This window comes from Microcaecilia unicolor, chromosome 6 (genome assembly GCF_901765095.1).
Source record: "Microcaecilia unicolor chromosome 6, aMicUni1.1, whole genome shotgun sequence".
In the NCBI taxonomy this organism is placed as follows: Eukaryota; Metazoa; Chordata; class Amphibia; order Gymnophiona; family Siphonopidae; genus Microcaecilia; species Microcaecilia unicolor.
The window spans coordinates 337238254-337251406 of NC_044036.1; the positions used below are offsets into that span (position 1 = coordinate 337238254).

The 13153-nt window shown below is 46.1% G+C and overlaps 1 protein-coding gene across 3 annotated transcripts in view; it reads left to right on the forward strand.

The window, feature by feature from the left end:
- COG1 (component of oligomeric golgi complex 1) overlaps positions 1-13153 on the forward strand; it is a 43152-nt gene that overhangs the window by 10823 nt on the left and 19176 nt on the right. For 2 of the 3 annotated variants that reach the window (XM_030208529.1, XM_030208528.1), the window contains exons 5-11: positions 1852-2008; positions 3030-3240; positions 4015-4797; positions 5471-5617; positions 9586-9747; positions 10757-10884; positions 11389-11497. In XM_030208529.1, coding sequence (XP_030064389.1) covers positions 1852-2008; positions 3030-3240; positions 4015-4797; positions 5471-5617; positions 9586-9747; positions 10757-10884; positions 11389-11497 — 1697 coding nt within the window. Of the gene's footprint in view, positions 1-1851; positions 2009-3029; positions 3241-4014; positions 4798-5470; positions 5618-9585; positions 9748-10756; positions 10890-11388; positions 11498-13153 lie in introns of all 3 variants that reach the window. The other variant, XM_030208531.1, reaches the window with a different exon arrangement.

Here is a 13153-nt window from a genome sequence, read left to right on the forward strand (position 1 = left end):
TCTGCCCGCACTGCCGTTATTATTTCCGTTTTTATCTCCTGCAACCAGCCCCGTATTTCCTGCATATTTGTATCTTCCTGGATCCGTCCCTCCCCCGTAGCGAATAGCGACGGGGAGAGCGGCGGGGGACTCCCCCCTCGGGACTCAGATTGGCGCTGTTCGAGAGCTGGCGTGTTTGAACTCGCGGCTGGGCCCGTATACGCGAAGGTTTGTAAGTCGACTGCTGGGGCTTTCGAGGTCAGCATCTTTCGCTTACCCTTGGTTTTAAATGCTGTTTTCTTGCGTTTCCCAGTCGCGTTTGCTTGTTTTTCATGCAGTGGGTTTACTGATTGTTTGGGGCTGATCGGAGCTCGTGGCTCAGGCAGCCATTTCAGGTGGTGACGTCACTTCCTCCCACTGTTGCTACTATTTGAGATTCTACATGGAATGTTGCTATTCCACTAGCAATATTCCATGTAGAAGTCGGCCCTTGCAGATCACCAATGTGGCCGCGCAAGCTTCTGCTTCTGTGAGTCTGACGTCCTGCATGTACCGTCAGACTCACAGATACAGAAGCCTGCGCAGCCTTCTACATGGAATGTTGCTAGTGGAATAGCAACATTCCATGTAGAATCTCCAATAGTAGCAACATTCCATGTAGAATCTCCAATAGTATCTATTTTATTTTGGTTACATTTGTACCCTGCGCTTTCCCGCTCAATGCGGCTTACATGGGGCAATGGAGGGTTAAGTGACTTGGCCAGAGTCACAAGGAGCTGCCTGTGCCTGCAGTGGGAATCAAACCCAGTTCCCCAGGACCAAAGTCCACCACTCTAACCACTAGGCCACTCCTCCTCCATGCCAGGCCATGTCTGGGCTTCAGCGCTGAATATCCGGTTTATGCGGCACTGGTTAAGTCGATATTCAGAACTTAACCAGCCATGAGTTGCCTCATAAAGATAGGACTGACTTTTATGTGGATCCTATTTACGGTTACCTTGGCTGGTAAACTGCGGAATAATGGCACTTAACTGGCCAAGTTCCTTGTCCCCAAAGTAGCCATTTTTTTACATGGGCGCCAACTGCTTAAGTGTTGTTGAAAATTAGTGGATGTCCCTGAACAAGCGATTTAACCAATGAGTAGCCGTTTGTAGCTAGTTAAATAGTTTTGAATATTGACCAGCACGTTTTCTAAAAGAACTTTCAAAAGAAAGAGACTTTTCAAAGGCTCCTTAGTCCTTCACCTTAACGATCCCATGAAAGTATGTTAACTTGCAAGAAATGAATGCTAACACATCTGGTACATACCCATACATTCATGTGCAGCTGGAAGTTACCAACTTGCCACATGTTCTAATTGAAAGTAATTACGATAGTGTCTTGTTGGCACCAGTATGAGAATCACTTTATTGGGCGTTTTCCTGTATCTAATCATCATTATTCATTCTGTTCAGCCCTCACATGTGAGCCCTCATTAGGGGCCAGATGGTTAGGAGAGACTTCAATGTTGAATTTTGAAAATTTTTGCCTATTTTTTTATCCATGTCACTTATAATACGAAAAGTACAGTAGTAAAAAAAAAAAAAAAAAAAAAAACAGGATCTCCACAGGGGTTCCTAGTGTTTTGTGAATGTCCTCATTTGCGGCCACCTCCCCCCCCCCCCAACACCCCTCCGTGTTTCATTGTCAAACTGAGAGTGAGGCTGAGCTTTGGTAACCACACTGGCAGATCCATCTGGGAAATGGAAGCCCCTTTCCATAGGCATGAGGAATCATGTGTGTGTATATATATCTTTTTTTCTTATTTAAGTTGGTTTCAGTTTGGTTGAGTTTAGCACAACTTGTTATTCTTTGTCTCCCAACTGCTTCCAGGTCAAGGGGTTAGAATTTTGCAAGAGGAGATGAAGTCAGGCAGCTGGTTCAAATATTTGCCGTCTTCCATCTTGAAGTTCCAGCCAACGCTGCGAACCTTGGCCCATCCCATCAGCCGGGACTATCTGCGAGATACTCTTCAGAAATGGATCAACATGTAAGAAAGGGGAAAAAGACAACACTGCCTCCGCAACCCACTCAAAAAATAGCAATGAGTTGCACTTGGCAGATGGGGACAGTTGAGGCTGGTTAGGAGATCAAATATAATCTGAAAGCCAGCAAACATTCCGACTGCTGTTTATTTAGGTCAGTCGCACTGATACCATCTGGTCTAGTGGCTGTTTTTGTTTTGTCCTTTAATCTTGCAGTTAATTAATGTTGCTGTTAATGAGTCTTTGCTGTGCTTCGTTAGGACTTTGAAAGGTTGTTGACAGTGATACTTTATTTATTTATTTATTTTATTTGTAGCATTTGTATCCCACATTTTCCCACCAATTTGCAGGCTCAATGTGGCTTACATTTGCCGGAATGGCGGTTGCCATTTCCGTGTAACAGGATTACAAATGGTATTGCGTTAGGGTGCATACATATGTGGAGACATACATGGAACATGATTTAAATGGGATAGCTCATGGTGTAAATAAATACTATTTGCGGACATACATGATAAGGAAAAATACATTAGTTATAAGAATATCTCTGAGTAGTAGGTTAGATTGTACCATACATTAGATCATCGACTATAGGGAGACCCTATTTGACATACAGTTAAGAGTGGTAGAGCTTGATCGTTAGTATCATAGAGGTTAGGCAGTCGAGCGATAAACGTTCATCTTGTATAGATCAAGTATAATATTAATATTTAGACCCGTGTATGAAGTTTTCTTTTGACACTTGGGTAACAGAAATGCCTCTGAAGCCTGGTGGCAACAGGGACATCAACACATAACTCTACGGATGAATTTGACCATCAGATTTCATTAGATATCACAGAAATTCTTCCCTAGCCGGATCGTCACGTGAGAGAAAACTGCCGGTGACCTTACTTCATGTTGTTCCTGGATTTCCATTTCTGCGTTTGGTACATAGGATAATGGGAGCGGAGGAAAAGCCCGTATTCTCATTCGCAAAGTTATGGAGAGCGTGTGTAACCCTTTGCCTCCTGAATTTGTGTCCAGGTGCAGTGAAGATATAAAAGCAAGCGTTACGACACTCTTGGTCTACGTGAAGAGCCTGAAGGGATTAGCAGGAATCCGGGACGCTGTGTGGGAACTGCTGAGCAGCGAGTCCATGAGATGCAATTGGGAAACTGTGTGCCGTCGCCTGCTGGACCGACCCCTTCGCTTTTGGGAGGACTTGCTGCAGCAGCTGTTTTTGGCAAGGTTGCAGGTGATGAGATGTAGTTACTGAGGAGATAGTGTCTCGCACTTGGCTTGATATTCTACTTTTCCTGAAGCCACATCTGTCCTCATTCCGTTCCTTCCTGTCCTCCTGCAAGTAATCACAAATCTGTTTTCCAGCTTTTCTCTGCCCAGCTGAAGGCAGAACGCTCCCATGGCCCCAAAAATGCAGTCACGAGCAGTATCGCTTTGCTTTGTGACTAAGCATATATAACGTCTTTGAAAGTTGCTTTGGCTAAGCAAGTAATTCCTTATTATCCCTCCAGACCGGCCCAGACTAATGAGCTATGCACGTCTTCCAGAGGGTGGAGACTGAGAATTCCTGAGTAACTGTTCTTCAGTCCCCCAGAGAGTCAGTATTTCTCAATCTCCAGCAGGTGGTGGATGTGGAAAGCGTGCGCAATCTCAATTGGTTTGGTAGGCCCGGGGGGTGGGGGGAGGGTTTCAAGGAGGTCTAGGTGTTCTTGATTTATATGTAAAAAAAAAAAAGAAAACGCTCTCAGAGCTCAAGTTAGCAGTGGGGGTCTCGCACTGTAATGAAAGCTTACTCAAGTACAGGTCTATATTGGGAGCTGTCTATAACCCATTCACTTTTCTGCTGGAGTGTCTCTTACTGAAGTGCTGGGGCTCCACATTCCTTCTCGGGAGGGACTGCATTGCTGGAGATTATCCTTCCAGTTTTGATACATCAATTCTATTTACACCAGCTCATAATGTGTGAGATTTGCTATGAATAACCACCTTGTGCGTGTGTCTTTTCCAGATTCTAACAAAAGAAGGGTTTGACTCCATCTCCACCAGTTCCAAACAGCTTCTCATCTCTGCGCTTCAAGAACTGGTGGCAAAATCTAGCAAACACGGGCACTTTGAATGCAACATGGCATCATTTCTCTGGTCTGAGAGCTCGAATGATCTGCCTCCTGACGCGGCATGGGTTAGCGTGGCAAGCAGAAGTCCGTCTGCTAAGAGTGGCTTATCCATGAAGGCCCAGGGCCTCACCCCTTGCGTTCAAAGCTTCTGCTCTGCCTTGGATGCCAAACTGCAAGTCCAGCTCGATGACCTCTTGTCCTATCTTCCTTCTGAGCCTTCCTCATCCAAGCAGCCCTCCGTCACCTCTTCCCCCGCACAGATGCCGCAGTCTGCTTTTCACAGGTATACAGATGCCAGCACTGTGGAGGAGATGTTACGAAGTCACTGCCTGTCTTGTGTAGAGTATATCCTGGGCTGCTTGCACGAAGAACTGCAGAGTGCCCAGGGCAACGTGGCGAACAAGGACACCCTCAAAGATGTCCAACTCGGCCCGGTTCTGTTTATGGCAAGGCTCTGTCAGTCCCTGGGAGAACTGTGTCCGCACCTGAAGCAGTGCATCCTGGGAAAGTCTGGCACCACAGATCAAGCGGCGAGGGAGGTGCGACCGTTAAAAAAGCTGGGGAAAGGGAAGGCACAGGAAGTGAATCCAGTGCTGGCCAAGTGGCAGGAAGTGAAAGAGAAGCTTTCAGGGCAGAGCTTGGCAGCCTATCGCCTCTGGAGCTCGGCTGTTGTTAACGTAAGCAAATGCGACTCTTAATTTGGTGATACCTACGTTTGAGTTTGTGTTTCTCTGGTGCTGCTTCCTTTTATACAAAATTTAGAAAATGCTGGCTTTTTATGTTTTGTTTTAGTAATGCAGTAAAACTTCTTGGCAGAAAGCATCACACAGGGGATGCTACCAGGGCGCCGGGGGGGCAAAATTCCCCAGGCCAGGGCCTCCGAGGGGGGCCTGGCGTCAGGCTGTCTCTCTCCTGCTCTTGACAGGAACCGGGAGATCGTGTCCTGACAGGAGTAGGAGACAGAAAAATCTGGCACCGGGGCCCCCCTTGGAGGCTGGGGAAGACCTGGAAGAACAGACACAGCTGGCTGCTCTTCTTCACAGTCTGCGCGGCCTGAGGGAAAAAAAAGCAGCTGCTGGGGAAGGCCATGCGGCAGAAGGAAGAAGAGCAGCGCTGGAGAACTCTTCAGCTGGCGGGGCCTTGGGATCCCCGCCAGCCAAGGTACCCAGGGCAGGCAGTAGCAGCGATTGGGGAGGGTGGAGCGGCGGATCCTGGGGTGTCCCGGAAGTGAGGATCCTGGTGGGAGGGAGGGGGGGGCGGCAGCATTGCCTCGGGCCTGGCTCAGTCTCTCAGCGGCCCCGGATGCCAAAGCTGCTTTGAACTCACCTCTGTGTTTACTTTGGTTTGAAGGTTCTGGTGCACAACTTCACACATTCTCTTCGCTTGGAATCAGCTGGCTCCATCCTGACCACCGCCACCAGCTGGGAAGAGATAGAGATACAAGAGGAGACCGAGTCTGGAAGCACTGTAGCCTCCAAAATCCGACTTCCTGTACAGGTGCGATGAAACCTGCTCTTAAGGAAGGAGAAGAGGGTGGGCCGTAGCCTAAAGGGTCAGTGGATACATCAGTAAAAGTAGTTCTTGGGAATTTTTCCATTTGTGAAACCAAAACTTGGCATATGATGTTTGGATGGATATTAAAATACAGAGGGTCAGTTTTACATAACAACATAAGAATAACCACACTGGGACAGACCAAAGGTCCATCAAGCCCTGCATCCTTTTTCCAACAGTGGCCAAACCAGGTCATAAGTACCTGGCTGAACCCCAAAGAGTAGCAACATTCCATGTAGAACCCCGAAGAGTAGCAACATTCCATGTAGAACCCCAAAGAGTAGCAACATTCCGTGTAAAACCCCAGAGAGTAGCAAGATGCTAGAATTCTAAAGAGTAACAAAATTCCATGCAGAATTTCAAAGTGTAGCAACGTAAGTATTGCCATAGTGGGACAGACCGAAGGTCCATCAAGCCCGGCATCCTGTTTCCAACAGTGGCCAATCCAGGTCACAAGTACCTGGCAGAAGCCCAAAGAGTAGCAACATTCCATGTAGAACCCCAGAGTAGCAAGATTCTAGAATTCTAAAGAATAACAAGATTCCATGCAGGATTTCAAAGTGTAGCAACATTCCATGTAGAACCCCAGAGAGTAGCAAGATTCTAGAATTCTAAAGAATAACAAGATTCCATGCAGAATTTCAAAGTGTAACAACATTCCATGTAGAACCCCAAAGAGTAGCAAGATACATTCAGAATCCCAAGTACATAAGTGTTGCCAGACCGAAGATCCATCAAGCCCAGCATCCTGTTTCCAACAGTGGCCAATCCAGGTCGCAAGTACCTGGCAAGTTCCCCCCCCCCCCCCCAAAAAAAAAAAGTTCAATAAATTGTATGCTGCTTATTCCAGAAATAAGCAGTGGATTTTCCCCCAAGTCATTTTGAAAGAATTTTGTGTGGGTAATCTGCTCAGAAAGCCCCTTTCAAAATTGGGTCCATTTTTCTCCCCCCCCCCCCCCCCCCCCCCCCCCCCCCTCTACATCCATTTTTCTTAACTCTACACCTATCACACAGGTACAAAATACAAAAATTCTAGGTGTATTCATAGATGAATCGCTCTCATTTCACCACCAGATTTCCAATTTGACCAAGAGTTGCTATTTTAGACTTGGGCAGATTTGCTCTATTCGTCAATTTCTTGATTCCTCAGCCGTTAATATTCTTGTACATTCTTTTGTAATTAGCAGACTGGACTACTGTAATTCTTTATATTAAAGGTCTTAAAAATTCAGATATTAGACGTCTACAGTTAATCCAGACCGTCATAAAATTGATAACTGGTAAGAAAAAATGTGACCAGGTTACCACACTCCTAAAAGCAGCCCACTGGCTTCCGACGACCCACCATATAGTCTGTAAAATTCTGCTCCTAGTATACAAGACTCGCCAATCTTGTGAACCAACCTGTTTGTCCAGATGACTGGTCCCATATGCAAATCGGAGAACGCCGTTCCTCTTTTCAAAATGTACTGGCACTACCATCTTTTCCTGAACGTACTAGGAGAGCTATATTCTCTACAGGGTCCGGAACACTGGAACAAATTGCCGCAATCTCTCCATCACCAGACCTCGGAACTTTAAAACAGAGCTTAAGAAATTTTTATTCACATTTTCCTAATGCATAGTTGGGAGCCACAAGGAATAGAGCCTGGATAGCTCCAAAGCCCTACAGCATCCCCCCACTCTTTCCCTTCTTCTTTACTATCGATATTATAATTCTACCCCACTTTCCTTATGTGTCATGTGTTGTCACACTATTTATATATTAACTCTGTGTGTCGCTCCATGGTGCGACTGCACCTTGAATATTGTGTTCAATTCTGGTCACTGCATCTCAAAAAAGATATAGTGGAATTAGAAAAGGTACAGAGAAGGGTGACGAAAATGATAAAGGGGAGGGGACGGCTTCCCAGTGAAGAAAGGCTGAAGCGTCTAGGGATCTTCAGCTTAGAGAAGAGACGGCTGAGGGGAGATATGATGGAGGTCTATAAAGTAATGAGTGGAGTGGAACGGAGAGACGTGAATCGCTTGTTTATTCTTTCCAAAAATACTAGGACTAGGGGGCATGAAATGAAGCTACAAAGTAGTAAATTTAAAACGAATCAAGAAAACTTCTCTTCACTCAAATGTGTAATTAAATTCTGGAATTCGTTGCCAGAGAAGGTAGTAAAAACAGTTAGCTTAGTGGGGTTTAAAAAAGGTTTGGCTAGCTTCCTAAAGGAAAAATCAATAGACCATTACTAAAATGAACTTGGGGAAAATCCACTGCTTATTTGTGGGGGCAACATTACCACCGGGACTGACCGAAAAGTGCGGGACAGCATTAGCACCAGCAGCTAAAGATAAGTACTGAAAGTAATACTGCCCGATATTCGGATCTAAACAGGAGTAGATGTCAGCTCACATACAGAATCAAACATATAAACGGTGAGTGACCATACTCACTCGCAAATGCGCAGTAGAGACTTCCCTCTCTGCCCCGCCCCCGCTTCAATACGTGATGATGGGGGCGGGACAGAGAGGGAAGTCTCTACTGGCATGCTGCAGACGTCGGAACCGCTCCCCCTCCCCCGGAGTCGCCGCCGCCCCTCCATCTGGCCCGAGCACTGTGAACTTGCATCACCACGCAGCAGCAGCAGGTACATCAGAAAAGCTGCCGTCGGGCTTCCTTCTCTGCCTTTGTCCCGCCCTCGCCAACGTTACGTCACACGAGGGCGGGACACAGGCAGAGAAGGAAGCCCGCCCCGACGGCAGCTTTCCTGATGTGGTGCCTGCTGCTGCATGCTGATGTAAGTTTACAGTGCTGCTCGGGCCGGGGGGGGGGGGGGGCTCGAAAACCTCCCCATTCCAAAAGTAGCCCGTTTTCACAGGCTCAACGGCTAGTAAGGACAGAAACGATTGTGAAGCTACAAGATATCCACAATAATAGATGAATAATATAATAAAATATTTTTTTTAAATTATATATATAAAAAATCGTAAATAGTGGTAGGAAGGGGGTAGGTCAATGATTATATTTGTCACAGAATAGGGGCATATGTGCACCAAAAGCAGCATACATGATCCCAGTGACCTTATGAGACTTTCTTCTTACACCTGAGCAGTACACAATCGTTTACCTGTGAACTAACAGATACTCCTAAGATTATCTCTACTTGTTTATGTATTGTATTTGTAGGATAAGCAGTATAAAATGTATTGAGCTTTTTTGGGATCTTGCCAGGTATTTGTGATCTGGATTGGCCACTGTTGGAAACAGGATGCTGGAACTTTGGTCTGTCCCAGTATGGCAATACATGTACTTATGATATGATATATGCTTAGCACGTAAGCCGCCTAGACACAAACTTTGATAGGCAGGATAGTAAACCTGTTATTGAAACTCCCTGTGCAGGGAAAAGCAGCTTCTTTTGGATAGAAGCTTGCAGGGGTGAGGGGGAGACTGAAAAGTTGTATGTATGTTTCTAAGCTAGCATGAGTGTACTGTTTTCTTCAGTGATGTGAGAGAGAGAGAGTAAGAAAGCAAGCACTTAATAATCTCAGAAGCTAGACACAGGTGTTGGTTGAATGAAAGGGTCTCATGTGTTTGATCCTTATTTGTGCATCTGTACCTCTAGCAAAGGCGAAGTGTGATCAGCAAGGACCTGAAGAATAAAAGGTTTTATTTATTATATTCCTCGTCCTTCTGGGGTTTTTTTTACGTGAGAGCCTTGCTGATCACACTACGCCTTTGCTGACATAGTGAAATATGGTCCTCCGCTCTCGCGGTGTCCTTACATCTGTACTACTCATAGAAGGAAATGCTTGAAAATTCTGATCTAAAACTGTTCTGATAATTCTGACGTAATTAGGTCAGATCCAAGCTCAGAGTTCTTCGGTGTTCATCCGCAGTTCTCATGTTCCTGTTCCAGGTCTCTTGGTACGTTCAGTCACTCTTATTCAGCTTGTGCCAGGAAGTTAATCGGGTTGGGGGACACGCCCTGCCCAAGGTCACGCTGCAGGCACTGTTGAGGAGCTGCCTGACTGAGGTCACTGCCAGCTATGAGAGGCTCACCATGGAGAAGCAGCACAAGGTATGTTGCTTGAGAGTTTGGGGGATTTTGATCTGTCAAACGGATTTTGTCGTTATCCAGGTGGTTTAAGAGGATCTTGCCTCGCTGTCGGACAAGAACCGGGTTTATAAAGACATTTATTATTATTATTTTTTTTTTTAATGGATAACTGAACAGAAATTTCAGTACAGTGAAACCTCGGTTTTCGTTGACTTCGGATTTCGTCGGTTTCGGTTATCGTCGATTTTTTTCGCGAAAATTTCGTCTCGGTTTTTGTTGATCGCCTCGGATTTCGTTGGCGTACCTGCGTAGCTAATCTTGCGTTCTCACATGTCGTTCTTCTGGGGCGTTGTTTCTGGTTGTGGGATCAAACTGCTGCTGTTTTCGGACCCAAATTTCGTCGTTTTGCCACAGTACTGCTGCTACTGATTGAGTGCCTGTATCAAAGTCCCTGCAGGTATTAGGACCCAAATTTCGTTGTTTTGCCACAATACTGCTGGTTGAGTGCCAGTATCAAAGTCCCTGCAGGTATTAGGACCCAAATTTCATCGTTTTGCCACAATACTGCTGCTTGCCTCGGTTTTCGTCGGTTTCAGTTTTCGTCAATAGTTTTCGGACGAATTATCGACGAAAACCGAGGTTTCACTGTATAGTAAACTTAATGTAGCTAATTTGGTACTTTAAATACATTGGCTCACCCTATTGTGTAATTGGGTAGATCTTAATTATGTTGAAATGACACAATGGTGACACCTAGTGGCTGGATTCAAGATGCAAGTATACTCTGTTCTGGAGAGAGATAGGGTTTGAGGCCCTTGAAGACCAGTGATTTATTTAGACTGGGCTGCTGAGGAAGTGTAAGAGAGGTGGGGCGGGAAGATCCTTTCTGGAAACCCAAAAGTAGCAGGAGGAAACTTCTGGTTGAAAATAAATACAGGCTACCAGCCCTCACAAAGTGTTTCATACAGCAATATAGTGTGTGGTTAAAGGTTGCTTAAGATTTGCCCATCAATCATTTTGTGTGTTGCAGACCCGAGATGCATTTCCCATGACCCAGAATAGGGCTCTGCAGTTACTGTATGACCTGCGCTATCTGACTATACTTTTAACTCCTCGGAGCGAGGACCTGAAAGGAAGCAAGAGCAAGCAGGACACACGGTGTGGTATATACCTGCCTCTCCTCTCTGTCGGTAGCACACTTACCTTCTCTTGAAAGAAAATACATCCAGAAGAACGCTAAAGTTTGTGTGGGGGGGAATGGAAGCTCAGGATATAAAGTCTGACTGCTCTTTTTTTTAGCGTAGAAGCTGTGAATTGTTGGTGGATAGGAGGGGTGTTATGAGACTAGACTAGTTGGGGGGAAGAGGGGGTGGTGGTTGGGAGGCGAGGATAGGGGAGGGCAGACTTGTACGGTCTGTACCAGAGCCGGTGATGGGAGGCGGGACTGGTGGTTGGGAGGCGGGAAATACTGCTGGGCAGACTTATATGGTCTGTGCCCTGAAAAGGACAGGTACAAATTCAAGGTAAGGTATACACATATGAGTTTGTCTTGGGCAGACTGGATGGACCATGCAGGTCTTTTTCTGCCGTCATCTACTATGTTACTAGACGTGTCACAGGAGGTGATGTCGTAAGTTCATACTTTATACTACCTCTTTGCAGGATTCAGAAGGTGGCAGATCTTCTGGAGAGCCATATTGACCCATTTGACCTGGATGTTTTTACTCCGCACTTAAACAGCAACCTTAATCGCCTGGTGCAGCGTACCTCTGTAAGTCCGGGAGCTGTTTCTGAGAACCACTCGTATGTTTATGAAATCTTTCCTAGGTTGGGAGTTGTATGAGGATTCTGTGCTAACTGCCGCAAAAATAAATTAAAAAAAAAAAAAAAACAGCTATTTTGGAAGGGGAAAGACAGAAATGTAAAATCCTGTTACAGGAAGATCAAGTCTGGTGGTCTAGAGAGGAGAATTAGGGTTACCATATGTCTGGGTTTTCCCGGACATGTCCTCTTTTCGGAGGCACTGCGGGGACATCGTGGTGGCTTTATCCAGCCTGCCTGTTTGTTGGGGTTTGTGGGCAGGCTGGCCTCAGGGTACCTTCCTCCCCTCACATAACTTAACATGCCGTGGTGGTCTAGTGGCCTCATCGGAGCAGGAAAGAACGCTGCTGTTTCCTGCTCTGCGCTGTCACGGACCCCCTCCCTTCTGGCGCCGCTTCAAAAAGGCTGCAGAGACTTCAAATGTCTGCCTTGCAAGACTTCTGCAGAAATTAGCTCACCGCTTGCAGTCTCGGCAGCCATTTTGAAGTGGCGCCGGCAGCGAACGGGTCTGTGGCAGCACGGGGCAGGAAAGAGTGGGGTTCTTTCCTGCCCCGGACTCGAAGAGGCCTCTAGACCACCAGGGTGTGGTAAGGTAAGTGAGGGGAGGTGGATGAAGGTGTGTGGGGAGCTATAAAAAAGAAATGGGTGGAGGGAGACTAGAGAAAAGTGGGGGGGAGGGAAAAGGAGGAAATACAGCATATGGAGAGGAGAGGGGGATATTCTGCTTCTGAATGGGAGGGAAAGGAAAGGGGGACTGCTTATAGAATGTGGCTTTCTTCGGGGGAGGGGGCATGACAGGGGCTGGGTAGGGGCCTAGCGGAGGGTGGGGCTGCATTTTATTTTCTGTCCTCTTTTATTTTTGTTGCGGCAAATATGGTAACCCAAGAGAGTAGGGCAGCGATAGGATTGTCAAAAGCCACGGGAAAGACACAGAAGACTGTAGTGTGATGGTGCAATCGGATGATGTTTTCTTGTTTCTGGTTGTTTAATGCCAGAAACAAAAATAATATTGAAAAACCCATTACATCACTATAAGTCCATTTGTGTAAAAGCAGAGAGAAAAGAACGAAGCAATGGTGTACGATGCTTACTAAAATGACACGACATGCTTCTGAGGTCCAAGTGAAGTATCAAAGTAAAAGAAGTCACGGTTACATCTGAGGGAAGGAGGGATGAGCGGCAGAGTTCAGTGAGGAGAAGGACACTCGGGCAGTTAGATCTTAGTGGCCTAACTGAGATGATGTGGGGATCCACCTTGTTTATCGTTTGTGTTCTTTCAGGATAGAGACTCTTATTTTGTATGTTTTCGAAAAGGCGTGAGGTAGAGAATGACACGGGGACAAAATTTGTCCCCACCCAGTCCCCACAGGTCCTGTCTCCGTCCCATCCCCATCCCCATGGGCTCTGTTCTCACCTGCAGAAGCCTCGAACACTTATGATTTTATATTTAAATCTTTTTATTAAAGTATAAAAAGGAACAATATGCTGTGCAACTGTTGTATATAAATTACAAATAGAGAACAATAATAACTATGAGCTGCTAAAATAATCCTCCTTCCTCTCACCACCATCCTCTACCCTTCCAACCCCCAACAATAGCTGACTT